The 27,938-nt window shown below is 43.3% G+C and overlaps 2 protein-coding genes across 5 annotated transcripts; one reads left to right on the forward strand and one right to left on the reverse strand.

Moving 5' to 3' along the window:
* Positions 1-350: 350 nt before the first annotated feature.
* LOC111078220 (phenoloxidase-activating factor 2) lies at positions 351-15,275 on the forward strand. 2 transcript variants are annotated; one of them, XM_022372796.2, is made up of 4 exons: positions 351-455; positions 12,941-13,286; positions 13,342-13,600; positions 14,338-15,275. In XM_022372796.2, exons 2-4 carry the CDS (start codon positions 12,945-12,947, stop codon positions 14,943-14,945), a joined length of 1,209 nt encoding a protein of 402 aa, XP_022228488.1. In that variant the 5' UTR covers positions 351-455; positions 12,941-12,944; the 3' UTR covers positions 14,946-15,275. The 2 variants fall into 2 exon arrangements, with proteins under 2 accessions (XP_022228488.1, XP_041450619.1); XM_041594685.1 differs by lacking the exon at positions 351-455 and adding an exon at positions 480-497.
* On the reverse strand, positions 8,838-27,614 carry LOC111071439. 3 transcript variants are annotated; one of them, XM_041594687.1, is made up of 3 exons: positions 27,595-27,614; positions 10,345-11,173; positions 8,838-10,278 (listed from the first exon to the last, which is right to left on the reverse strand). In XM_041594687.1, the coding sequence occupies exons 2-3, from the start codon at positions 10,399-10,401 to the stop codon at positions 9,205-9,207; spliced, it is 1,131 nt and encodes a 376-aa protein (XP_041450621.1). In that variant the 5' UTR covers positions 10,402-11,173; positions 27,595-27,614; the 3' UTR covers positions 8,838-9,204. The 3 variants fall into 3 exon arrangements, with proteins under 3 accessions (XP_041450621.1, XP_041450620.1, XP_022218465.2); XM_041594686.1 differs by lacking the exon at positions 27,595-27,614 and adding an exon at positions 11,237-11,273; XM_022362773.2 differs by lacking the exon at positions 27,595-27,614 and having other exon boundaries at positions 10,345-11,230.
* Between the last annotated feature and the right edge of the window lie 324 nt (positions 27,615-27,938).

A 27,938-nucleotide genomic window follows, 5' to 3' on the forward strand; every position in this document is an offset into this window, starting at 1 on the left:
GTAGCTGTTTTAATTATCTTTTTAAAATAGCAAAGTTCTTTACAACCAGACGTAAGATACTAGAGTTATGTGAAAAAAGAAGCGGTACCTTTGCAAAAAGCTTTAAAAAAAACAACCAGATTTCAAAAATTCTTCAAAAAAAAGTTCTGCCATAGAAAAACAAAAAATTATTACCAAACCATTTCTTAGCCCTACGTCTTTAATAAAAAGTTGGTTTTGTTTCTTGAGAAAAACTCGTGTCGAGTAGTGAAACGCTTTTTATTTAAAATTTTCATTGTTGCTATTCAAGTGCCGCGCATTGTGTGGTGTGTACATATTTGTCCATCAATTTCAAAAAAGATTAACTCAGAAATCAAAGTAGCTTTGTCATTTAGTCATTACCAAGTAATACAAAGCATCGGCTACCACACTTATTAGAAAAAGCTCAGACTTCAGAATTCAGTCGAATAAACTGTGTATGTATTATAGCCGAAAAAAAATTGGATTACTTATATTCGGTATAATAAATAAGAAATAGTGTATTTGTGTTGTTATTTTTAATTCGAATTATATAATTAGAACTGCATAGGTATAATTTGAATGTATACTTGCATGCTATTGTATGTATGTACATTAGGCTGGGCCAAAATTTAATCAAAAATTTTGTTTTTCAAGCGGACACCCCCTTTTTGTTCTTTGCTAGTAAATAAAATAATACAACTTTTTTTTCAAGTCTTTAGTTTAATGTTTGAGGCTTGCTGAAAAAAAAAAAATACACTATTTGGTTAAATATACATTACAAAAATGTATTTCATTGGTTTTTTCAAACAATATTGAAACTTAGAAACTAGTTCATATTGATAATAATGTATTCTATTTTTTTTAGTTACTTTTCAAAAATTAACTATTGGTGAAAATAAATAAATTCAACTGATGTCAATATATTTAGCTAACTAGTTTGCAAAAAGTTGTGCTGGTTTTTTACTGACAATTAATCATTAATGACGATATTAATGGTATCAATATATGCAATAAAATTCACCGAATTATCCAACTCATTCAGCAAAAAAAAATAATTTTCTTGCTTAACATTTTTTGTAAAATTCGGTAGAAACCTCTATACAAATTTTTTAATTAAAAATAAAATTTTATTATTACTATCAAGCCCAAGGTAACAAAATTAAATCGTGTCCCGTTTAAATAAAAAAAAAAAAACATTTTTGTTTTATCAAGCTAATGTATATTTGTGTAGTGGGTTAATATATTTTTAATCACTTCATGTAAATGCATATGTATGGTAGGTACTACAATCTTAATAAATAAAAATCAAGAATATTATTATTTTCATATAAATGAAAAAAATATACATAAATAAAATTCCCAGATAAACTTATATCAAAACCCCTACGTTTGTATACCCTTTCAGTTCAACGAATGTCAAACAGAATGTTAGAATTTTAATAAACTAAAAACATAAATAGGATAATTCTAAGTGATAAGTAAAACAAATATCTAAAAAAAACATTCAGACAGGCTCCGGTTTTTACATTCACTTTGCGTTTTACTTTTCAGCAAAAAGTCATACTTTTCATTTCAAGGCGCTCTGTAATCCACTATTGTGAATTTTTACTTTTTCTACTGTTAAGCGCAAAATGTACTTCTGTTATACCCACGCGTCAGTGCCAGCTCATACAAAAAGTTATGTTTAACAGAGATTTGCCGATAACCCAATCGAGCTGCCACAGCTGTTCGGAGGAATTCACTATTTGTTGTTGCCCTGACTAATTTTTTCAGATCTAATTTTGAGGTTGGTTTAAATAAAAATTTGGATTACAGTTTAAATGTAAAATGTTTTTCCATTTATTTTATAAAAACGAACAAAATTTTCTGATGGCGAATTCATCCGCCTATCTGTCCTAGTGTGGCTTAGAAACAAGGGATGACCGCCGTATAAAAACTCATTTCTAAATAAACTCTCCACACATGTTATCCTATACATATACCATAGGTGCACATTAGGTTGATCCAAGAAATGTTTTCTTGAAATTTAAACGGGACACCCCTTAATTTTGTTATTTTGGGTTTGATAGTAATATTAAAGTTTTTATTTTTATTTAAACAAATATTTTAGAGGTTGTTACCGAATTTTACTAAAAAGTTAAGGCAAGAAAATAAAAAAAAAATTGTTTGAATGAGTTAGATAATTCGGTAAAATCTATTGCATATATATTGATACCATTAACATCGTCATTAATCCTTCGAAGTTTCAATATTATTTGAGAAAACCGAGAAATCAATTTTTTTTAAATGTATATATATTTAACCAAAAAAGTGTATTTTCTTTTCGTGGTAGCAACGCCCAAACATTAAACTAAAGATTTAAAAAAAATTGTATAATGTTATTTACTAACAAAGTACAGAATAAGGGAGTGTTGATCAAATTTTGGCCCAGCAAAGTGCACATATATGCATATTGACTTCCATATATACACATACTATATGCTTCTTCTGATTACGAGTTATCTGTGAAATTGACTTTTTTAACCTTTGAACAGAAAATATTCGTCGATTCGACAGAGTCGTCGTTTTAGATTAATATATTGAGCGCACCCGCCCAATATTCTGAACGAAGATGATGGGCTGCCAAATCGGACTGTGACGATTCGGCCGGCTTTCTGCATGGGCCTCACCCCTGTCGCTCAGTGGAGTATGCCTATCCCTGCCCTGTATCCTTCATCCGTGGCCGGATCGGACGGTACCGCCACTTGCTGGGACGGTGCCAATAGACGGTGCTAAGTCCCTACGCATTCTTTTCAAAAATATAAAATACTTCGACACCGCCAGAATCTCTGCGCTGTTGGTGACTTTAATTTTTGTTCGTTGGTATGGTCTGTAAATCCGCAGTCGTCGGCTACGATGTCCAGCAATGTGCTTATACCGCACGAAATCCTTTTTATATGCTATTTTTATTTTTATATAGGTTAAATAAAATTCTAGACTTAGTTCTTGTTAGTTCAGATATCAATTGCTGTATTACATATTGCGAACTGCCTATTGCAGAATGCGACATGCATCATATGCCATTGGTATTTTCCGTTTAATTCAGTTTTTATTCGCCCTGGAGCGATATCCTGAATATGGTTTTAGTGATGTAGGAGTGAATGCTATATGCTATGATATGTCTAACGATAACAGGTCTTTTCTTCTATCGTATCCTAGTGCTGACACTACTTCCATTGTTCCAAAAGATTGCATGAATAAGAATGAATTGCATGATATAAGAATCTTCATAAAAAGTTTTATAAACGTTTTGGTACGACGCGTGAGCTTGTTGACTGGGCGGGGTATGCGCAACATACGGGTGTGCTTTCTTTTCTGGGAAAATTTTATTTTATCAGTATATTGCCGACATTGAGAGGGAATTTAAATCCATTCGCATTGGGTTGAGCCAAAAAATTGTTTATTTTAAATTTTGTTATCTTGAAATTGATAGTAATATTAAAGCTTTTATTTTTATTTAAAAAATTTTTTTACAGGTTGCTACCAAATCTTAAAAAAAATTATAAGCAAGAAAATTAAAAAATTTTGCTGAATGAGTTGGATAATTCGGTGAAATCTACCGAATTGATATTGATACCATTAATATCGTCATTAATCAGTTATTGGCAGTAAAAAACCTGCACAAATTTTAACGAACTAGTTAACTAAATATATCAACCTCAGCTTCTTGATTTTCACCAATAGTTTATTTTTTAACAGTAACCAAAACGAGAAGGAACGTGTGAGTCGCTTCTGGGGACGCGACTCTACTTATACCCGTACTCAGTCAGTATATACATTTTTGAGCATGGATTTTTAGAATTTTAGAATTAAAAAAAAAATTTACATTTTACATTTGTTTGCTACATCTGTTATCTACATCTACAAGGTATATTCTACATCTAAAATGTAGATTCTAAATGTACCATTTAGATTCTACATCTCCTCAACTAGACGGCGCTCGCGCACTGAACGCGGCAGAGTGTGCGAGCGTGAAAGAGAATAACTAGCGGGTCTCTGGCAGGAGGGGGCGAGGGAAACAACTAAAAATCAATTTTTTCATTTTGGCTATAATTATGATCCGATCTGATTCAGATTCGGAAATCTGGTAGATATGGTCATTCTCTGCGTTTTTAGTTTTATCGTATCTTTAAAATTGTGGCTGTCACAGATTTTCATCCTTTAGGAGGCGGGGCGAAATTTTGAAATACACTTGTAGCAGTGTGATATCACATGAGTCCAACCAAATTTGGTTTCCATTTGGTTTCTCTAGCTCTTATAGTCTCTGAGATGCAGGCGCTCATCGAGACGGACAGACGGACATGGTCATATCGACTCGGCTATTGATGCTGATCAAGAATATATATACTTTATGGGGTCGGAAACGTTTCCTTCTCTGCGTTGCACACATCCACTTTTACCACAAATCTAATATACCCCTCAACTCTTTTTTTTAGTACGGGTATAACAAATTTAAAGTACCTTATTATCAATATGAACTAGTTTCTAAGTTTCAATATTATTTGAAAAAACCGACGAAATAAATTTTTTAATGTATATTTAACAAAAAAAGTGTATTTTCTTTTCGCGGTAGTAACCCACAGACATTAAACTAAAGATTTGAAACAATTTTATAATTCTATTTACTAACAAAAAACAGAATAAGGGGGTGTCCGATGTCCACTGCTTAGCGCAATATGAAATGAAGTAGGCGTTCAAACACACATTTTTAGACCAAATTTGAGATTTTTTTTTTTATTAATTTTTTATTTTTATGGAACCTATCTATAGAAAAGTGAAAACTTTTGTAAAGAAAGAATGCCGCATACTCTGGCTATCATTTAAAAAAAACCGCATGCAATTTGGTGCACGCGATGCGGAAAAAAGAAATGAAATAGGCGTTTAAACACACACTTTTGGACCAAATTTAAGATTTTTTTGATTCATTTTTAATTCTTGAGGAACCTATTTATAGAAAAGTACAAATTTGTTTGTGCAAACCAAGTCACATTCTCTGGCTATCATTAAAAAAAAACAGCATGCAATTTGGTGCACGCGTTGCGGAGATAGCCGCTTACACACAGATTTTTTTCTAAAAATTTATATATTTTGTACAATATTTGGAAACACGCTCTGAATCAAGTATTCCTTCGATGACACAAAAGTGCAAAAATTATTTGGAAACGTTATGAAGCCAGAATTTTCAACGGGAAGAATGCCATTACCAATGTCTAACAGTTGTCTGGAAAACAAATCTGCTGAAGCATCGTTTTGCAATTGAACACGTACATTTGTAGTCAAGCTAAATGTTTTAACAGAGCGCCACAAATTATATGTTTACAAACACGCATTAATTTCATCAGCAGCAGTTCCTAGTTTGACTACAGGCAATGTTTGCCTGAAATCACCTGCTAACAATATCAATGCACCACCAAACAATCGATTACACTACTCGACAAAATCTAACTTTTTTTTCCTCAAGGATCCAAACCGACTTTTTCTGATAGATATGGACATTTAAAATTTTTTAAAGAATTATGGTTTTTTTCCTATGGCAGAACTTTTTTTTGAAAAATTTTTGAAGTCTGGTATTTTTTTTTAAAGCTTTTTTCAGAGGTAGCGCTTGTTTTTTTCACATAACTCTAGTATCTTACGTCTGGTTGTAAAGAACTTTGCTATTTAAAAAAGATAATTAAAACAGCTACAAGGTAAGCCCAACAACTTTGTGATTTTAGATTACCGTCTGGGAATGATTTGAAAATGAAAACTATGATTTTTTTGCGGTATTTTTAACGAAATTTTGATTATAAAAACTCGGGAAAAGTCAAAAAAAATTATATCTTGTGTCCTCTATTTTTCTGTGTATAGGTGTGTTAATTTGGCGTCGTTTAAGGTATCGCTCATTAAAATCTATAGAGAGACTTTGGAGCTAAAATTCGTTAACCAAACCTAAAATATGGAAAAAATGAACAAAAAATACCTTTTTGAAGGCGGCGGGCCCAACTGCCAATTAAAATAGAGAATTTGGCGTCGTTTAAGGTATCGCTCATTAAAATCTCTGGAGAGACTTTGGAGCTAAAATTCGTTAACCAAACCTAAAATATGGAAAAAATGAACAAAAAATACCTTTTTGAAGGCGGCGGGCCCAACTGCCAATTAAAATAGAGGACACAAGATATAATTTTTTTTCGACTTTTCCTGAGTTTTTAAAGTCAAAATTTCGTAAAAAATACCGCACAAAAATCATCATTTTTGCATTTCAATGCTTTATATTTCGCAGACGGTAAGCTGAAATCCCAAAGTGTTTGGGCTTAACTTCTAGCTGTTTTAATTACCTTTTCAAAATAGCAAAGTTCTTTACAACCAGAGGTAAGATACTAGATTTATGTGAAAAAAACAAGCGCTTCCTCTGAAAAAAGCTAAAAAAAAAATACGTTTTCAAAAATTTTTCAAAAAAAAGTTCTGCCATAGAAAAAAAAAAAGTATCATCAAACCATTTCTAAGCCCCAAATCTTTAATAAAAAGTTGGTTTTGCTCCTTGAGGAAAAATCTTGTTGACCAGTGTTATCTCCACAAATATCTTTCAACGTACTATTAAGTGCTTCCAGTGACTTCTTGTTGGCCATAGTACACTCATCCCATACAATAAGAGAGCATTGCTGCAGCACTCTCGCCATTGCAGATATTTTTGAAATGTTGCATGTAGGATTATCGTCAGCCTTCATATTCAAGGGCAACTTAAGGGCAGAGTGCGCCGTGCGACCACCATCCAATAATGTGGCAGCGATGCCAGACGAAGCCAAAGCCAATGCGATTCTACCTTGTGCTCGAATGGTAGCCAAAATAATCGAAATGACAAACGTTTTTTCAGTACCTCCAGCTGCATCCAAAAAGAACAATCCGCCATGTTGTTCTTCGATAGCTTGCAATATTTGGTCGTAAACCGTTCTTTGGTTGATATTTAACCGTGGCTCATTGTTTTGCACAAACGCATTAAGCTCGGCACGATCATACTGCTGTTCACGCTCCAGTTCTTTGTTGAAAAGGTCGTATATATCACGATTAGGCGCTGTTATACCTAATTGAGCTATTGCTTTGCTTGCCATCATCAAGCAAAGGTCTTCAATAGCAATCAATGCTTCGTTGTAAATTTCCGGCGTATAGTCCATGTTTATATCTACCGTTTGACGGCGCAATCGATGTATAAAATCCTCTGAAAAATGATTTTGATGTTTTCGCCACAATTCAATTGGCTTTGCTGGACTGCACGTGGCTATAATAATTGCGAAAAGTGTCCGAATTTGATGTGGACTTGATGACAATGCTGCATCTTCAAGTGTAAGATCCCAATGCATGTCATTCTCAAGCATATTCAATCGTTCGCATACTTCGCGATACGTCCCACACAATTCTTCATCAACAGTTCGCAAAGATTTGAATGATGTTGGTCCACGAACATTTATTAGCAGCAATCGCAAACAAAAACACTCTTGATTTTTAGGATCAACTGTATAAATTCGTCCTATCGCATCTGAGTGAAACAATACTGGCTGACCATGAACGGCTTTTCCGCGTCTTCGCCTTTGAAAAACTTTTGACGAATTATTCCACGTATAATATTCGGGTACTTCGGCGTATAGCAATGTTTACGCAAAATCATCTGCTTGACACAACGAAAAAAATGCAGTTAGAGTTGTTGCTGGTGGTTGCGCAGCTCTTCGCATTGCATTTCCGGGTGTGAAAAAAACGCGTTGACCGTTTTCAAGATGAACAGCTAAATGAACTACAGTTGGATGCCTATCATGGATCGGGAATGATAATATGCGCCATACTGCTTCATTTGAACTGATGTATCTGCCCATTTGAAATTGAGTGATTTCATCGGTAACATTAGCAGCTGCTCCAAAAACAGCCATATCACTGCCCTTGTTAATGTATTTGCAAATGTATTTAATAGATTGAACTGAATTGCAGACCTCTACGTTTATGTGCGCTTTATAAATCTTAGATAATAACTGTGAATATGGCACAACCCAACGATTATCAATCTCCAATTCTTGATTTTTAATTTTCAAAGTTACCGAATGGCCATTATCTTCAGTTGATCGACGCCGATATTCGGGATATCCATCGTTGCCCGTCACTGTATCGGAGACCACTTGGAGCATTTCCCTTCAACCATACAGGGTGAATTCAAATTCAACGCACCACATGGACCAGTGAGGGGGCATGTCATAACGCCCAGTGTCATAACGCCCGTGGGCGATATCGGAGACCACTTGGAGCATTTCCCTTCAACCATACAGGGTGAATTCAAATTCAACGCACCACATGGACCAGTGAGGGGGCATGTCATAACGCCCAGTGTCATAACGCCCGTGGGCGTTATGACACACAAAAAAGTGTCACTATTGAAAGTGTCATAGCGCCCACTCTCAAAGTTTCAAAGCTTCCGCGGGCGTTATGACACTTTCAATAGTGTCATAACGCCATCAACTTTTAAAAACTTGTAAAGTGCATCAAGAATCAATGAGATTACAGATAAGAAAAATACCGTTCATTATTTTATCTCTCTAAGCATTTTTCAAGTTTTCGGCACAATGACGAGCTTGGAAGAGTTAGTTTATCACTGATCTGTAAACAAAGTGCACGCGAAATGGAAGCTGTCGTTCCCTATGAATATAAAATTGTTGCTGGCTTTCGAAAAAATTCGAAGTTGTTGCTTCTCACAACCCATCAACAATTATTTAAAATTAAGAGTGCATTAAAAACTAGTACGCGTTATGTTTGTTATGTAGAAGACTGTAGTGTCTCCGCGGCTCAATCTCAACATTTATTTCCAAAAGATGCAGTCAAAAATTAAAAAAAAAAAAATCGCGCGAACACTTCTACTATTAGGATTTCGGCAGGTTACGAATTGGGGAGTGTTATAAGTGAAAATTGATTTTTATAATAAAAATATTTAATTTTTATTAGCTTCGGGCGTTATAGTGTCATAAGGCCCACAAAAAAGTGACATAAAGCCCTCCGGGCGTTATGACACTGGGCGTTATGACATGCACCCGGACCGTGAATCATATTTATGGTGACCACTTCAAACAATTCAGGATCCACTGTCGGATCTGGAATTTCTGCCGAAATCACATCGTCAATTTGATTCGGCCTTATTTTTTCAATCAGCCAAATTCAAATATGCGCATGAGGCAAACCTCGTTTCTGCCATTCAATTGAATACATCCAACATTGAACAGACCCAAATGCACCGCGATTGACAATTAAATCCATGAGTGATTTCAATTTTAAAATTCTAAAAACACGTGCTAAAATATCATGGCGATCTTTCGATGTTTGGCCAACAAACAATAATTCCGAGATTTCTTCCCATTGCGGATTACACGTGAAGGTGATGAAGAGGTCTGGTCGACCGTAACGGCGAACGTATGACATCGCATCTTGCGCGTACTCAAACATATGACGTGGACTTCCAACATACGATGACGGTAATATTATCATAGTTCCAACGTTTTGTGCATTACCATCGTTGTTAATGGCATCACGCAAATGAACATACTCTTCGGAACGTAATTTTGCATGGTTGAATCGAAGAAAATTTAACCATTCCGATTCAATTTTTGCATATATGTCAACAATATACTGGTGAAAAAGTGCTCTACACCTCAATATGTGGTTGTCTTGATTTTGCCGTATCTGCAGCCTGTATGCGTAATAATTCATAGCACTAACTTTCTTTGTTCCTTCTCGACCGTTTACTGGATTTATCATTTTAATGTTGAAATTATAGCCATCTTGTCCGCTCCAAAACAATCTGGGATATTGTAGTGCATCATAACAGCGATGAGTCTCGGATACACGTTCAAGTTGTTCATTTCTACGATGAAGCACAATATCACGATTATTAAATTGCTCACCAACTATGACTATTGCCACTTCGTCAACTTTTTGTGCATTGAAACGCCTTGCATGTTCGCCAACCGGTGTTTTATCAGCTCGAATAACAATTTTATGATCGTCAGATGGCATTCGATCAAGCGATGTTTTGAAAACCTGAACCAATTCGTAGTGCTCATGGAACATATTTTGCAAATCGAAAATAATTTGGCTCCGCGTGTTGGTAATAATGGCACACCGACGATCAGCTTCGTCTTCCGCGTTCCCGATAAAATATAATTGCAAAAATTGGTGGTCTGCGTTGTCGAAAGGTAACAAAGAGCCAGCTCGATGGTATATTTGACCTTGAATCTGAATAAAATATACGATAGAATGAGAACAAACGTACAATTTGCATAAACAAAACTATTTAATTACCTTGAACGTTGGCATGAAGTTGTCTCTTATAATATTTGTGGCGCCAAAAGATGTCATTTGAAAACTCGAATTATACTTTCGTATATTGTTCAAAAAATGACTCAGGTGTCAATCCATTATGTAATGTGTTCATGGTTGTGGTGGGCTGCCTAATTCAGGCAATTTCACTTTACCACTCGCACAGCACATCCCATCTGCTTCACCTTTAAATTTTAATGCCTGACAATGGCGACAACGGTCGTTCATTGGAGCAATTATAATTTGCCTATGAGAAGCGTAATCGGTGACACTATTGTACGCGAACGCAACACCTTGTAGATTTTGTATATCACGACGTTCATTTGCAGTTGTTGTTGCATCATTGTTCCGTTGATTTAAACGGGACCTTGCTGTGCGTAGACGATTATTTTCATTGCGATGTTTGTTTGTTTGTTTATTTATTTTGATTTTCCTAGTGCTACAAGGTTGTACCTTATGATTAGTGCACTAGTCACAAAAATTCCAATACGATTAATTAATAAATGAAATTGGATTAGATCGAATATTTCTTATAGCTAATTTTGCTTAGTTTTATACACATTTTTAATTCTAAATTTAAATTTAAATATCTCCTAAGCATAATAGATTCTTAATTTTATTTTGAGGTATGTTATTCTTTTCTTTTAATTTAGAGTTTTCAGATGTATAGTCAAATTTGTCCTGAATTTTAATGCGTCTACAGTTGTTTTACAGTTGTGTTATGTCTTGACTACTTTCACGGCTCCTTGAAGCCACAACTTGAAACGAATTTCGCGTTCGCCGACCCAAATTTAATCGTCTCGACATTTAACTTTAAAAACCACACAGGTTGGTTTAAAACGCACACATTTTCAAAAGCAACAAATATACTTACACAAATTGTAATTTTTTCAGAAAACAAATTTTCACACAAAAAGTTATAAAAAACAAAATCTATCATCAAATGTTCTGTTCTACAGAATGATACAAAATGAAATAAAATAAGCATTCAAACACACATTTTTAGACCAAATTTGTTCTACAGAATGACACAAAATGAAGTGAAGTAGGCGTTCAAACACACATTTTTAGACCAAATTTGAGATTTTTTTTGATTAATTTTTAATTTTTGTGGAACCTATTTATAGAAAAGTGAAAACTTGTAAATGCCGCATACTCTGGCTATCATTTAAAAAAAACCGCATGCAATGAAATGAAATAGGCGTTTGAACGCCTACGACCAAATTTAAGATTTTTTTGATTCATTTTTAATTCTTGAGGAACCTATTTATAGAAAAGTACAAATTTGCTTGTGAAAACCAAGTCACATTCTCTGGCTATCATTTAAAAAAAACAGCATGCAATTTGGTGCACGCGTTGCGGAGATAGCCGCTTACACTCAGATTTTTTTCTACATATTTGTAGTATAGATACGTCACAGCATTAGACAAATAATTTTTATACCCGTACTCAAAAAAGAGTTAAGGGGTATATTAGATTTGTGGTAAAAGTGGATGTGTGCAACGCAGAGAAGGAAACGTTTCCGACCCCATAAAGTATATATATTATTGATCAGCATCAATAGCCGAGTCGATATAGCCATGTCCGTCTGTCCGTCCGTCCGTCCGTCTGTCCGTCTGTCCGTCTTGATGAGCGCCTGGATCTCAGAGACTATAAGAGCTAGAGAAACCAAATTTGGTTTCCAGACTCATGTGATATCACACTGCTACAAGTGTATTTCAAAATTTCGCCCCGCCCCCTTCCGCCCACACAAAGGACGAAAATCTGTGGCAGGCACAGTTTTAAAGATACGATAAAACTAAAAACGCAGTATCGTAGAGAATGCCCATATCTACCAGATTGCCAAATCTGAATCAGATCGGATCATAATTATAGCCAGAATGAAGAAATTAATTTTCAGTTGCTTCCCCTGTCCCCCTCCATCAAACAACAACGCAACTCATTTTCCTTCTCGCTCGCACCTCTGCCGCGTTCAGTGCGCGGCAACCCCTAGCGGAGGAGATGTAGAATATGAATGGAACATGTACAATCTACATGTTAGATGTAGAATAGACATTGTATATGTAGATGTAGATATCAGATGTAGCAAAAAAATGTAAAATGTAAAATTTTTTTTTTTTAATTCTATAAAATCATAAGCTCAAAAATGTATATACTGACTGAGTACGGGTATAAGTAGAGTCGTGTCCGCAGAAACGACTCACACGTTCCTTCTCGTTTTATTTTCTTTCTTAAAAAATGTTGTTAAATTCGGTGGCATCCTCTAAAAAAAAGTCTTGAATAAAAGTAAAATCTTTAATATTACTATCAAGCCCAAGATAATAAAACTAAGAGGTGTCCCGTTCAAATTTTAAAAAAAAAATTTTTTTTGGCTCAACCTTGGGTATATTGTATTTGTGGTTAAAGTATATGTGTGTATCGCAGAGAGGGAAACGTTTCCGACTCCATAAAGTATATATATTCGTTTCATGTTTAATTTTGTTTATTTGTTATTATTCCCAGTGGTCGGCGCTTTGCCGAGCAGCCTGCTTACATTTGGACCCCAAATTTACAGAGAAATTACTTTTTTTTCTTTCAGTATCATGCCTTTGTTCAATGGTGCTATATTTTGCACCATGGTGTATATTTGTCTTGCGCAGGACACATCTCTTGACAACCTTATAGCGGATATTTTTAAAATAGGCGACTCATCAACATTTACAACACAAATTACTGGAAGCGATGCTGTAACGGTTGAGCCAAAAGATTCATCAAGCTCCGCAGGCCAGTATCAGTCCTGTGGGGACCAGAAAGAATGCGTGCCTCGATGGTTATGTACAAACAACACAATAAATACCAGTGGTGAAAATATAATTGACATCCGAATCGACACTGCCTCACCATGTAAAAACTATTTGGATCTATGTTGTGATCTTTCAAACAAGGTATTTTTTATTTCAAATGTTAGTGAGCTAAACTCATTTTACATTCATTATTAAGAAAGATGAAATTGATACCACAATAACACGTCCCGATACATCAAAAGGCTGTGGATATCAAAATCCAAATGGTTTTGGCTTTAAAATAACAGGAGCTGTAAATCAAGAAGCAGAGTTCGCGGAATTTCCATGGATGGTTGCAATTTTGCGAGAAGAAGCTCAACTGAACGTGTATGAGTGTGGAGGTGCTTTAATAGCTCCAAATGTTGTTTTAACAGCTGCTCACTGCGTTCATAACAAAGAGGCAAGCTCAATTGTTGGTATGTAAATATTATATACTTTTTTTAACTTTTCAGAGGTATTACCCATTTGCCAAAAAGGTTTTAAAGCAGGGCTTGGCACGGCCCTATCTATTGGGTATAGAAAAAGGCTTCTGCAATGCGACTTCGGCTTTTGTTGTCTCGATTTTTTCCCAGAGGAAGAACGAAAAAAACACCGAGAGAAAATAATTGTGTTTTACACGAAAGCTTCAGAACGAAATAATTTCAATTTTTATTATAAATCGCAGTGTAAAGCAATAAACCAGTTTCGGCCGCAGTCATCTTTGGGTTTTTGCTACATACGCTACAGTGACGACCACTGTTTTAAAGCATAGAAGAGAGAGTGGCTCTATGCCATCTTTTATTCCCTCAATCAGTATACTCATGTAAAGCAGAACCTTCAAGTCTTCTATAGAAACAATCGGGCAACAAGGTCTTTAGGAAATAAAAATTCCAAGAAATTCCTTATAAAAATTGAGTGTTTTATTTTTGAGCCCAATAAAATTGTTTACGAATCGGAAGACAGGCATATAGCTAACACAGAAATTATTAATCTTATGTTTTGTCCTAAGGGTCAAACTATTCTTGAAAACCATTTCATGTAGCATTACAGTTGTATGTATGCAGGTGGCGAAAAGGATAAAGACACTAGCTTCAGAGCTAGCCTTCCTTTCTTATTAAAATATTTTTATTTTTTTATTTTTAATGTATAAATATTTTTTTTTTATGTTTTTTAGTGAGAGCAGGCGAATGGGACACTCAAACCAAAAAAGAAATAATACCACATGAGGACCGTTATGTGAAAGAAATAGTGTATCATGAACAATTTAATAAGGGATCACTTTATAATGATGTTGCATTGCTATCGCTTGAAAGTTCGTTTACCTCTCAAGAGAACATTCAGCCAGTGTGCTTGCCAAGCATAGGGGATGTATTTGATTATGAGCGTTGCTTTGCCACAGGTTGGGGCAAAAACAAATTTGGCAAAGATGGCGAATATCAAGTCATTCTAAAAAAGGTTGATTTGCCTGTTATGCCGAAGCAACAGTGCCAGTCCAACTTGCGCGAAACTCGCCTGGGAAAGCATTTCATATTGCATGAAAGTTTTATATGTGCAGGCGGCGAAAAGGATAAAGACACTTGCAAGGGTGATGGTGGCTCCCCATTAGTATGCCCCATTAAAGGCGAGAAAAATCGGTTTAAGTCAGCTGGAATAGTAGCTTGGGGAATTGGTTGTGGAGAAGAAAATATCCCCGGAGTTTACACAAACGTTGCTAGCCTAAGAGCATGGATAGACGAAAAATTAAAAGTTTGGCAAATAAATCCTAACTATTTTACACCTTAAGAAAAATAATAAGAAAATCCTGAAAGGATAAGAATACTTGTAAACACATATTAATTCAAAACGAATAAAATTATAATTTTGATTTCTTAAAAATAAATTCTGCAAGAAAAGTTTCACGGCAAAACTAAAATAGTTGTATAATGCGTTTACTTGGCTTAACATTTCGGTGGTTGTTTTTGTTTTCCCATATTAACATAAAGGCTTTTTGCTATGTGATAATTTCCAACTAAAATCTTGTTCAATAATTTGTAAATGTTTATGTCGAGCTTCTTCAGTAGCGTGGATTGGAGTCGTAAATAATTACACAAGTTTTTGAACGTTTATAATGTATATATGTATGTGATTTATTTTCGTGCAGGGCGGATATGTGGGGATTTTATTCGAGAGGTATGTAAATAACAGACGGAACCGACTTGGACTGTGTTCGATCGGTAAAACCGATATATTTAAGTTTACGATCGCTCGGAGCTATGAACAGCAAAACGCATGACTACGGTGATGATCGATCTTGAAGTATCTTCTGCTTTGCTAACGAGCCTCCCTCACGGCTTTCGTCGGCTGACGAACACCGGGAAAGAGCAAAGCAGCAGTAAAGGTGGTTCTAGACGATGCAGCGGCTGCCCACATGCAGCATGTGTATATGAGACGTATACGATTTCATTTTAAGCATTTAAGCCAAAAAAATGTTTTTTGAAATTTAAACGGCACACCACACCCCTTAATTTTGTTCTCTTGGGTTTGATAGTAATATTAAAGTTTTTATTTTAGAGGTTGTTACCGAATTTTACTACAAATTGTAGGCAAGAAAATTAAAAAAAAAATTGTGCTGAAATTTGGATAATTCGGTGAAATCTATTGCATATATATTGATACCATTAATATCGTCATTAATCAGTTATTGGCAGTAAAAACCTGCACACATTTTTGCGAACTAGTTAACTAAATATATCAACCTCAGCTTCTTGATTTTCACCTGTAAGGAAGTTTCCCAGCCAAGGTACAGCCTCTCAGTCTGTCCAGGGCCCGGCCTTCAATACAGCAAGATTTTGATTGAAGACCATAGAGACGGGGTCGGGAAGGCATATTGGCGGTGCGAGGTGCCGCTTGGGTAGGACGTAAACGTAGGGCGGCGTTGGCCCAGAGTTATGGGCAGCGGTGACGGACCGCCTGGTCGATAGGACATAGGGCACGCCAAGTGGGACGTAGACCCCGTGGAAGTGGGACGCCTCGCCGCGCTTGGCTCGAGGGCCGGGCACGAGGTGCTGGCTGACCCTGGGTATGTAGAAGGATAGGTAAAAGGGAAGGGGAAAGAGCCCGGTTCTTGAAGACAGGGGCATCCGCGTACTGTCTCACTTAGCTGGCGTCCCCGGGAGGAAGGAGGGTAGGCGATGGGGAAGGGGGAGGGGACGGGAAGGTAGCGGGGCGGAGGAACGGAGTCAACAAATGCTCGACCGGGGTGGAGGAGGTTAGGCAAGAGGGAGAGGGAAGACCAGTTCGTGGATGCCGGGGCATCCGCGTACGACACCACTGGCTGGCTTCCCAAACATGCGAGGGAGGGGACGGGAAGGTAGTTGACTACGGCTCCACGCTTGAGTAGCGGGGCAGAGGAACTGGAGCTACAAAGCCACAAATTTCCATGTATGTATATAAAAGATGTGTGTAGGTTTTAATAGTTGTCTTTATTTCCTGCCTACTAGCTTAGTGTCTGTGTGAGTGTGTGTGTGTGTCGCTAATCCCTACGATCGCACCTATCTCTCTTCTCCTTCCCATCTACGTGAGGCCAGCTTACCCCTCTGCTTCCTGCTCCGCTCCTGTCTTCCTGGTGTTCCACTTCTGTTGGCTCCCGTTCCGCTCCTCGTCTTCTGCTTCCACTTTCACTTTTTCTTTTTCTGCTTGCGACCGGCCAGTTCTAGAGTCAAAACTTCTGTCCCGATCCTCTGTTTGGCGCGTGCCTTCCTTGGCTCCGAAATCTGTGTTTCTCTGCCGCTAGCCTCTGCTGGCGCTTCGGCTTTTCGGCTCTCTCCGCTCTTCTTCACGGGAGTCGGTGAGTCTCTCCATGTGGCGCGGGCAGCAGTCCTCGCTCGGCTCTGTGGGTGGGTGGGAGTTCCTTCGGTTGCGCTTGTGGCTGAGAGTCTGCGCGTTTCTCCCCTACTCATTGTTGCGTGCGCTTGCGCTACGGCGTGAGCAGCGGTCCAAGCCCGTGGGTGTGTGGGTGTGGGTGGGCAGGTGGTTCGGCGCTCTTTTGTGCCGTTGTAGTTGCTCTAAATCTCTTTCTCTTCGCTTGCGGTGGTGGTTCCGGCGCTGGTTCTGGTGGGTTGGTACCGATGTGCTGGTTCCAATGATGGTTCCGATGTGCGGGTTCCGAAGTGCTGGTTCCTATGCTGGTTCCGATGTGCTGGTTCCTATGCTGGTTCCGATGTGCTGGTTCCTATGCTGGTTCTGGTACCGGTTCTGGTCAGGGTGAGGGTTCTGGTCCCTCAATAAAGGATAGGCTATATTTAAATTTGTATGGCTATTTAATATGGACGGCTTAGAACTAAAAATAATGAGAATATACAACTAATTATAAAAGATGACGTGTGGGTGAGGTAGGTGGGGAGCTGAGACCGGTAAGGGGTTGAGGTAGGTGGTGGTGGTTGTGAAGGGTTCCATCACACTCCCTTCCTACTTCGGGGGATGTACCGAGATGAAGACCTCCCCTCCTCGGTTTACCGACACGCGGAAGGTCTGCCCGTCGTGGATCTCAATTTCCCGGGTCCGGGGTCCTATTATTAGCGCCCGCTGGCTCGCACTTTCCCTCAGGGTGGCCGGGATCCGTCGACCGGGCGTCTCCATGCGCCACCCAGCCGGTGCCTCCACCCAATCCCGCTCCTCCTGTATATCATCCAGCGCTGGCAGCTCCCGGAACAGGTTTTGTAGCTCCTCCGCTTCGGGTCCGGATAACCCGATCGAGAGGTCGTCTTCCTGGCGGAGTGTCCGCCCGCAGCTCTGGTGGCGGCGTGGCTGCCCGTGGGTCTGAAGGCGGAGTGTCTGCCCGCAATTTTGGTGGCGGCGTGGCTGGTCGTGGTTCGGGAGGCGGAGTGTCTGCCCGTGGGTCTGATGGTGGAGTGGCTGGTCGTGGTTCGGGAGGCGGAGTGTCTGCCCGTGGGTCTGATGGTGGAGTGTCTCGCCCGTCGTCGATGCCCGACTCCGTCCGCGGGTATTCCTCCGTACTTTCGTCGTCACCCCGACTGGGAAATGGGCTGGGGACCATACTTTCGGTCTCGCTTGTAATTCCCGACCCTTTCCCGCTGTCGGCCAGAGTTTGGCCGCTTTTCAGCGCACCCGTAGGGGGTCGTCGCTCCTGCTCCCGCTGTCGCAGACGCTGCAGCTTGCTGCGGAGGGCTGCGTTCTCCCGTCGTAGGAGCTGGAGTTCCCCGATGTTTTCGTGGGGCCGTCCTCCCTGGATGGCGGCCACAGTTGCGTCGCCGGCGATGGCGAGCCGACGTAGAGCCACCCGTGAGGTGGATGGGCTTTCGGCGAGCTCCTGTAGCGGTTGCACAGCCACGTGCGATGGGATGCCTCCGGGATCGGCATTCTGGGTGCTGTGTTCCCCGCGGAAGGGTTGGGGTGGGGTGCCTGGACCGGTGAGAGACCGGTGACAGCTACCCTACCGTTGGCCCGTGGTGAGCCGGGCGTTGTTGCCCTATGGATTGAGGCGTTGGGCGCCGTGTCCTGGGGTTGACTGCCGTCTTCTCCCGACGGCTGGGCGTCGTCCGCGCCCGTGGCTGCTTTGTTCTGGTCTTCTTCGTCTGCGATGTCTTCAGGTTGGTCACTGCTCGTCGTTGTGGTCGTGGAACATTTTAAGATCCGCCAGCCCGGCGGTTCGCCGCTGCTGTCCAAGGTGTTGTTGTAGCAGTACTATGGTCGGGGAGATGAGCTTGATGACCCGATACGGTCCCTCAAACTTTGGGGCCAGTTTTGCGGCGAAGTTGTCGGCGGCCCTGGATAGTTGGTGTTGGCAAAGCATGACCAGTGTTCCAATCACGGGTTGCCACTCGCGCCTCCGAAGATTTCATTTTCGGCTTTGCTCTTGAAAAGCACGCTGGGTGTTCTCTCGTACCACTCGGAAGATTTCGCTGAGTCTGGATGCCATGTCCTGTGGGTCCTCGCTGGTCTGGCATGGCCCTAGCGTCACCTCGTCGTACAGTGCTCCGGGTAGGCGTTGCTCTCGTCCATGCATCAGAAAGGCGAGGCTGAAACACTTCGTGTCTGAGGTGCTGCTATTCACGGCCAGACTTAGTTCTGACAGAAGTTCATCCCAGGTTCGTTGGTCCTGTTCCACGTATTGAGCGATCATTGTCTTGATCGTCCTGTTGGCCCTCTCGGTTGGATTCTGCAGAAGGGTATATGGGGCAGTGTGTTGCAATTCCATCCCGGCCATTTTACAGAAGTTTCTGAAGGAGCGGCTCGTAAACTGGGTACCATTGTCGCATACAAACTTTCTGGGCGTCCTGAAGTTGCTAAGGATGCGTTCTCGGAATGCCTTCTCCAGCAGTGCCGTTGTGGCTTTGCGAAGCGGTTCTGGCTGTGTCTGTATTCGCCTGAGTAACCGTTGGACATGGACATCCATGGACAGGTGGGTCGGTCTTCCTCTGTTCGTTGGAGTGTTTCCACCGGTTGCCGAGACAGTGCATCTGCTACCACGTTTTGGCTTCCACATCGGTAGTGGATGTCAAACCGGAACTGTTGGAGTTCCAGTGCCCAGCGTGCGATGCCTCCAGTCGGGTTGTCGATCGTGTTGAGCCATTTCAACGCGAGGTGGTCGGTAATGACTTCAAAATGGTAGCCTTCGAGGTAGCAGCGCATCTTCCTGACGGCCCAGACGATGGCCAGACATTCCTTCTCTGTGGTAGAGTAATTTTCCTCTGTCTGGAGGAGGCGACGGCTAGCGTAGGCAATGACCCGCTCTTCTCCGGCGATCTGCTGCGTCAACACTGCTCCGAGGCCGTAGTCACTGGCGTCTGTTTGTAATACAAATCGTTCATTGAAATCGGGACACGCCAAGACTGGCGCCTGGGTCAACTTTTCTTTGAGGTTATCAAATGCCTGTAGCTGCTCCTCAGTCCATTCCCATTTTTGGGCCTTCTTTAACAGTTTGGTCATTGGCTGGACCACCGTGGCGAAGTTCGGGACGAACCTCCGGTACCAGGAGGCCATTCCTATGCAGCGACGAAGGAACTTCAGTGTGGCGTTAGCTTCTGGACTGCGATGACCTTGTCCGGATCTGTGTGGATACCCTGTTCACTGTTGAAATGGCCCAGGTACACCAGGCTCTTCTTAAAGAAGGTGCATTTGTTCTGGTTCAGCCGGAGATTGGCTTTCCGTAGTCTTCGAAGGACCTCCCGCAGATTTTCGATGTGCTCTTCCAGGCTGGCTCCTATGACGATGATGTCGTCCAGATATGCAAAGGCGTGTGGCTCCATTTCGGGGCCAATGACGCTGTCCAGGGCTCGTTGAAAGGTGGCTGGTGCGGAGTGGAGACCAAATGGCATGACCTTCCATTGGAAAAGGCCTCTACCAGGAACGGTGAATGCTGTTGCAGCTCGGCTGCCTTCGGCCACCGGGATCTGCTGGATTTTTGGGGAAATACCGCTGCTTCACGGGCTTGTCGTCCCGCATGGTGATCGTCTGCTCTGCGATCTGTGAAATTTCGGTCATCCCGTCGAATTTGGACAATTCCTCCTCCAAGAATTTGGCTGCCTCTGCTGTGGGAGGCTCTACGTGGTCGGGGGCTGGTGGCCAGGGAGAGAGGTCCGCCAATTCCATGGCTGTGACCGCGGCAAAGATTGATTGGTCGTAGTCGTCCCGATCGGTGGTGCGGAACGGATTCCTTGTCCGGCCTGCTTTGGCGTCGTCCAGTGGCTCCAGGTTGTAGTCCACGTTTTGGTTCTTGTTGCCGGCGTCCTGTTGTTCCGGAGCCTCTACGGTCGCGTCGGGCGCGGGGCTCGGTATCGATGTTGTCCGTTTGGTGCGAGTGCTGGGGTTTTCCTTGGGTTTTCTTGGAGTCGGCTCCTGGTTTGCTGGGCTGCTTGTCGCCGTCTCGGTCCAAGTCTTGGTTCGTTGTCGTTTTCTTGCTGGTGGATTCTGGTTCGACATGCCGTTGATGGCCGTCTCCACCAAAGATTCTGCCCGTGAAGGTGTCTGGGCATGAGGCTCCTGGTTTGGCACACTGGGTGTGGCTGCCGCTGCCAAAGTCTCTGTCCGTGACCGTTGCTTCGGGGTTGACTCCTGGTTTGGCCCGCTGGATACAGCTACCTCTGCCAAAGTCTCTGTCCGTGTTCGTAGTTTTGCAGGTGACTCCTGGTTTGCCGCGCTGGTGATGGCCGTCTCTGCCAACTCTTGGTTCGTAGTCGGGTGCCGGTCCGGGTTGGTTGGCGGGGTTGTCTTCCTGTGTTGTTTGTTGGAGCTGATTTGCTTGGCACGGGGCGTAGTTTCGGTGGTGTCGGTTGTGGCTTGGGGAATCGGGGTGGCTGGTGGGTGACTTGGGGTCACCAGAGGGATGGCGAAGGTTACTGTCCGGGTGTGCGGCAGCATGGCATTTTCTGGTTGTCGTTGGGGGGGATCCGGGCATGGCTCCACCCAAGAAGTCAAGGCCTAAGATTAGGTCGTCCAGCACTGTGGGCAAGACCAAAAGCGATACTTGGGTTTCCTGCTGGTCGAGGCGCACCTTCACTGTTATAGCCTGAGTGATCTCCTTTCTTGATCCATCTGCCATGCTGATCCTGGTCCTCACCTCGCTTTTAATTCGGTGAGTGAGCGAAAATCATGCCTGCGCGTGTACAGTTGATATTCCGGTCTAAGATTCTCATAGATCTTGTCTAGCTCTTGCTCACGGGTGTATCGGGCGCGTTGCATCATCAGACGAAGTTCAATCATGTAATCTCGGAATGATTCTTTGGGCTTCTGGTCGGATGGTGTCCTCCAAGCGTTGGAAGTATCTGGGCGGCAGGAAGAACTCCAGGAACTCCTTGCGGAAATCAGTCCAGTTTTGTCCTTGCATCTGGAAGGTGCGGAACCATCCCTCTGCTTTGCCGGTCAAGAGGCCCGAGATGGCACGTGGTAGCTGCTCTGGGCTCCCTCCGTAGGATTCCACTCTCTCCTCCAGTCGCTCGATAAATGCCAATGGGTCGGCGTGGCCATCAAAAGTGAGTCCCCACTTCCTGAGTTTGTCCGCCAGTAAGGAATACGAAATCTCCCCTCCTGGGCGAGAGACTCGCGGGGTCTGGGAGCTGCTTGGTTGGTAGCGCTCCTCGGGAATCGATGATCCGGCCGTTGTGGCCCGGGGCACGATGGCGTTGGGTCCTGATCCGTTTATCCCATGGCCTGGCTGAGGTGTGGCTTCTGGTACCCTGACCATGCGAGCCTGGTCGTCGGTCTGGGCAATGGGCGGTGTCACCGGAATTACGTGTTGCCCAGTGCCAGACCCTCTGCTCGAGCTGGGCAGCTCTGGAAGCAGTAGGCGTGGTGGCCCTTGGGACGGACGATGCGGCTGGGTGTCCTCTATGGCCACCGGATCGGCTACCGATTCCTGGATTCCTGTGGCTTTTGAGTCTGGGTCTCTGGTGAGGCTAATCAACTCGGGCACGATCAACTGTCGTTTCTTCTCGTCCATGTCTCCTTCTCGTTTTGTGCGAGTTTCTGGCCCCGGCGACGTAGCTGGGCTTCGATGCTCCCTGGGACTAGGGATGTTTACGAAGTGGTCATTCAACTCCTCAAGTCTGGCCTGTACTTCTTCCGAGTGTCCGCTGCGTGTGGCAAAGGCTGAAAGCCGGCAGCGTTGCTCGTCTACGGTACCGGTTTCTCCTAGCCCAAATTCCTTGGCCAAACTGTGCAGATCGTCCTTTCGGCCGGAGCCAATCCAACGGGTACTCATCCTGTTCCTAGTGCGGTGTTGTCCTGCTCCGGGTTAGGTGGCGTGTAGCCCTGTTGATTGGAGATCCTTATTGTGGGGATACAGCACCCAAATTTGATTGCCCTGGGCAGGGCTCTGAAGATTGGGGTTCCGGAGTGGAGCTGCTATGGGGGGTGCACGGCACGGGGTGGGAAAGGCTACTTGGCTATACACTGTGGGTCAGGGATCCTTAGAAAGAATATGCTTGACTGTGCACGGACACGCGGCGTGGCACTGTAGGTCATGGATCCTGGTTAAGGATGTGGTTTACAGTGGTAGGATACACGGTACGGCACTGTAGGTCAGGGATCCTGGAACAAGATATGCTTTACTGTGCAAGGAAACGCGGTGCGGCACTGTAGGTCAGGGATCCTGGAACAGGATATATTTTACAGTCCTAGGATACGCAGCACGTTTAGGTAGTTCAGGGATCCTGGGACAGGATATGTTTTTCAAGACTTTGGTTTGCTAGTGATCGCTTTGAAGCCTCGGACTTAAGTGACGATCCTCCGCCTGTGCTCCTCCTTATATCGGCCAGCGGCTCGGTTCTGGGCAGAGGGCTCTGCCGCCAGCTCGGTCCCAGCCGACCACGACTTCTCCGCTATCGCTTGGCGCCGCTGCTCGTGTGGAGATACTCCGCGCGCCTTTTCTGTTCCCCTCTCGCTGCCGGCGCTTGTTTGCCGTGTCACCTTGGGCGCGTGGTCGCCTTGCACCTCTGGCCCCGCGCTCCTTGTCGTCGGGTCGCTCGTCGTATGATCTGGTCTGCAGGGCACTCGTCGTTGTTCGGTCTCTATTCCCAATTGTTCACACGCTTTTATTTGCATGTAAGCGGGCATATAAGCGGGGCGAGGTGCCGCCTGGGCAGGGTGTGACGTAGGGCGGCGCTGGCCCAGGGTAGTGGTGGAAGACCGCGTGGTCGATATGGGCATAGGGCACGTCCCATGGGACGCAGACCCCGTGGGAGTGGAACGCGCTTGGGTGCGGGGACAGAGCACGAGGTACTGGCTGTACCTGAGTATGGAGGAGGATAGGTTAGAGGAATGGGAAAGAGCCCGGTTCGTGAAGACGGTGGCATCCGATTACCGTCTCACTCAGCTGGCGTCCCCGGGATGAGGAGGGTAGGCGAGGGGGAGAGGGAGGAGATGGAAAGGTAGCGGACTTGGGTAGCTGGGCGGAGGAACGGAATCAAAAAAAACTACAAATGTTCATATATAGAAACGATGTGTGTGAGTTTTAATAATTTTATTTATTTCCTGCCTACTAGCTTAGTGTCCTTACTTCCCTAACATCGCACCTAACTCTTTTCTCGTTCTCACCTATGTGAGACCAGCTTACCCCTCTTCTTCCTCCTGCTTCGGGTACATCCTTCTGTTGTCTGGCTCCGCTCCTGTTCTCCTTGTTGGCTCCTCGTTGCCTCTTCGCCTTCTTCTTCACTTTCACTCCTTTTGGTTCTCCCGGCTGCGACCGGCGCGTTCAAGACTTCAAACTTCTGTCCCGATCCTCTGTTTTGCGCGTTCCTTCGATAGCCCCGAAATCTCTGTTCTCTACCCCTAGCCTCTGCTGGTGCTTTGGCTTTTTCCTCGCTCTCACCACTCTTCTTCACGGGAGCCGGTGAGTCTCTCCCTATAGCGTGGGCAGTGTTCCGCGCTCGGCTCAGTGGGTGGGTGGGAGTTCCTACGGTCGCGCTAGCGGCTGTGAGTCTGTGAGTCTCTCTGTACTCATCGTTGCGTGCGCTTGCGCTATGGCGTGAGCAGCGGTCAAGCTCGACTCTGTGGGTGGGTGGGAGTTCCTTCGGTCGCGCTAGCGGCTGGGAGTCTGCGCGTTTCTCTCCTACTCATCGTTGCGTGCGCTTGCGCTACGGCGTGATCAGCGGTCCAAGCCCGTGGGTGTGTGGGTGTGGGTGGGCAGGTGGTTCGGCGCTCTTTTGTGTCGTGGTCGTTGCTCTTAATCTCTTTCTCTTCGCTTGCGGTAGTGGTTCCGGCGCTGGTTCTGGTGGGCTGGTACCGATGTGCTGGTTCCTATGATGGTTCCGATGTACGGGTTCCGATGTGCTGTTTCCTATGCTGGTTCCAATGTGCTGGTTCCTATGCTGGTTCTGGTACTGGTTCTGGACAGGGTGAGGGTTCTGGTCCCTCAATAAAGGATAGGCCCTATATTTAAATTTTTTAGAACTAAAAATATTGAGAATATATTACTAATTATAAAAGATGACGTGTGGGTGAGGTAGGTGGGGAGCTGAGACCGGTGAGGGGTTGAGGTAGGTGGAGGTGGTTGGGAAGGGTTCCTTCACACGGCCGACTTTGCATCCAGTCCTTAAACAGTCACGGTGCGTTCCAGCCCAAACTCTAGGGCACATCGGACCAGCTCCTCCTTCCTCAGGGAATGGATCCACTGTCGGCTCCTCATGGTGTATATATCTATATATATATACGTCACTCAGTACCGCCCTTCCCAATGCACTCCTCTCTTTGCTTGTCGTGAGGCCCCACGCTGGGCGCCACTTGTAACGAACTGTTTCTGTCCGTCCGAATCAGCAAGGCTGGCTCAGCGGCCGACGGTTCGTTTGCAACAAATTTGTATGTTGCCTCACAGACAATTAAAGAATGCACGGGTGAGTTTATTTACTGGCTATGGGTACCTTATTGGTATCTTATACTTAACGGCTCTTATGTTCTATATACAATAGTGATCTGTCTCAAATGCTAGACGCTCTCGCGACACCGGCCCCTCAGGTCCTCGCTGGTGCTATGGCTATGTGTCCGACCCGGCTCGCGCCTGATCCACGCCCACAACTCCGCACACACCGATTCTCTTTCGACCGTGACACTACAGCGTTACTCGTTGAGCTTCCCTTGGCACCTCGCAGACTTTGCTCCCTTCGCTGGGTCTAACTGCTGCCTGTTGATCGGGACACTTTGATCCTTCCTGGGATTCTCTCGTTGACTCTCACTTTTTCCGTTGGTTCTGTCGCACTCGCTTTTCTTCGCGTCTGGACTGGTGACTTACACTCCACTGACTGTCCCCTCACGGCTGACGCTGGCCTCCTCTTATACCCTTGCTTCGACGCTGGCTTCTGTGCCTCTGCATAACAACAGCGGTAAGTCCGTGCGTCGCCGGTAGCTTTCCATCGTCCTCTTTCTCGTTCTCACCACGTTCTTAACGGGACCGGACCGGTGGCGTGATCTCATGGCCATATATGGTCATGCGTGGACCACTGCCGGCCCGTGCCCGCCGTTCCCGGCCTTACGTGAGCGCCGCTCCTTGCGCGCTCCACCATACCCGACTTTCTTAACGGGACCGGGCCGGTGGCGTGATCTCATGGCCATATATGGTCATACGCTGGACCACTGCCGGCCCGTGCCCGCCGTTCCTGGCCTGACGTGACCGCCGCTTCTTGCGCGCTCCACCATTCCCGACTCTCCTAACGGGACCCGGCTCTCTGCCCCCTTTTCATGCGAATTCGCCGTGGCCTCTCTCCTTAACCTTTACTCGGTCCCCTGTGAGAAATCTCCATTCCTCACAACACTCATCCCATAAAAAAAAAAAGCATTGCTGCAGCACTCTCGCCGTTTCAGATCTTTTTGAAATGTTGCATGTAGGATTATCGTCAGCCTGCATATTCCTCCAGCAGCATCCAAAAAGATATCTTGCGATATCTCGCAATATTTGGTCGTAAACCGTTCTTTGATTGATATTTAAGTGAGGCTCATTGTTTTTCACAAACGCATTAAGCACGGCATAATAATAGTTCTTCACGCTCCAGTTCTTTGTTGAAAAGGTCGTGTATTTCACGACTCGGCGCTGTCATACCTAATTGAGCTAATGCGTTGCTTGCCATCATCAAGCAAAGGTCTTCAATAGCGATCAATGCTTCGTTCTAAATTAAAGTATACCTTAGAATGGGAACAAACATTACATTTGCATAAACAAAACTATTTCATTACTTTTAACGTTGGCATGAAGTTGTCTTTTGTGAGAGTAAAACAGGGGTATGCACTTTTGTATATCTTTATTACGCCGCACACGTCTTATTTTTCTTAATGCCCCTTTTCGAATGAGCGAGCGTCTTTTCTGGAGGCCGTATATTCCGTCTTTTTCCAGTGTGGCCTTATATTTAGGGGTTATTCATATGCGATAGTGCTGCCGTATTGGCAGTGGGTTAATCTTATAGAGAGGGGCTGATAGGGCTTATCCTACCACACTTTTATGATATTTGTGGCGCCAAAAGATGTCATTTGAAAACTCGAATTATACTTTCGTATATTCTTCAATAAATGAGTAGACTCAGGTGTCAATCCATTAAGTAATGTGCTCAATAGTTGTGGTGGGCTGCCCAATTCAGGCAATTTCACTTTACCACTCGCACAACAAATCCCACCTGTTTCACCTTCAAATTTTAGTGCCTGACAATGACGACAACGGTTGTTCATTGGACCAATTATAATTTGCCTATGAGCAGCGTAATCGGTGACACTATTGTACGCGAACGCAAACCTTGTACATTTTGTATATCACGACGTTAATTTGCTGTTGTTGCATCATTGTTCCGTTGATTTAAACGGGAAATTGCTGTGCGTAGACGATTATTTTCATTGCGATGTGTAATGTCTTGTCTACTTTTACGGCTCCTTGAAGCCTTGTAACGACATTTAACATTAAAAACCACACTGGTTGGTTTAAAACGCAAACAATTTCAAAAGCAACAAATATACTTACACAAATTGCAATTTTTTCAGAAAACAATTTTTCACACAAAAAGATATAAAAAACAAAATCCATTTTATGATAGTTATTTTATAAAATGTTCTGTTCTACAGTATGACACAAAATCAAATGAAATAGGCGTTTAAATACACATTTTTAGACAACATTTGAGAACTTTTTTTTGATAAATTTTTAATTTTTTTGGAACCTATTTATAGAAAAGTAAAAACTTTTGTATAGAAACAATGCCACATACTCTGGCTATCATTTAAAAAAACCCTCATGCAAGTTGGTGCACCCAATGCGCTGAATTGAATTGAAATTAAATATTCGTTCAAACACACATTTTTTGACCA

This window comes from Drosophila obscura, unplaced genomic scaffold, assembly GCF_018151105.1.
Source record: "Drosophila obscura isolate BZ-5 IFL unplaced genomic scaffold, ASM1815110v1 contig_31, whole genome shotgun sequence".
Lineage (NCBI taxonomy): Eukaryota > Metazoa > Arthropoda > Insecta > Diptera > Drosophilidae > Drosophila > Drosophila obscura.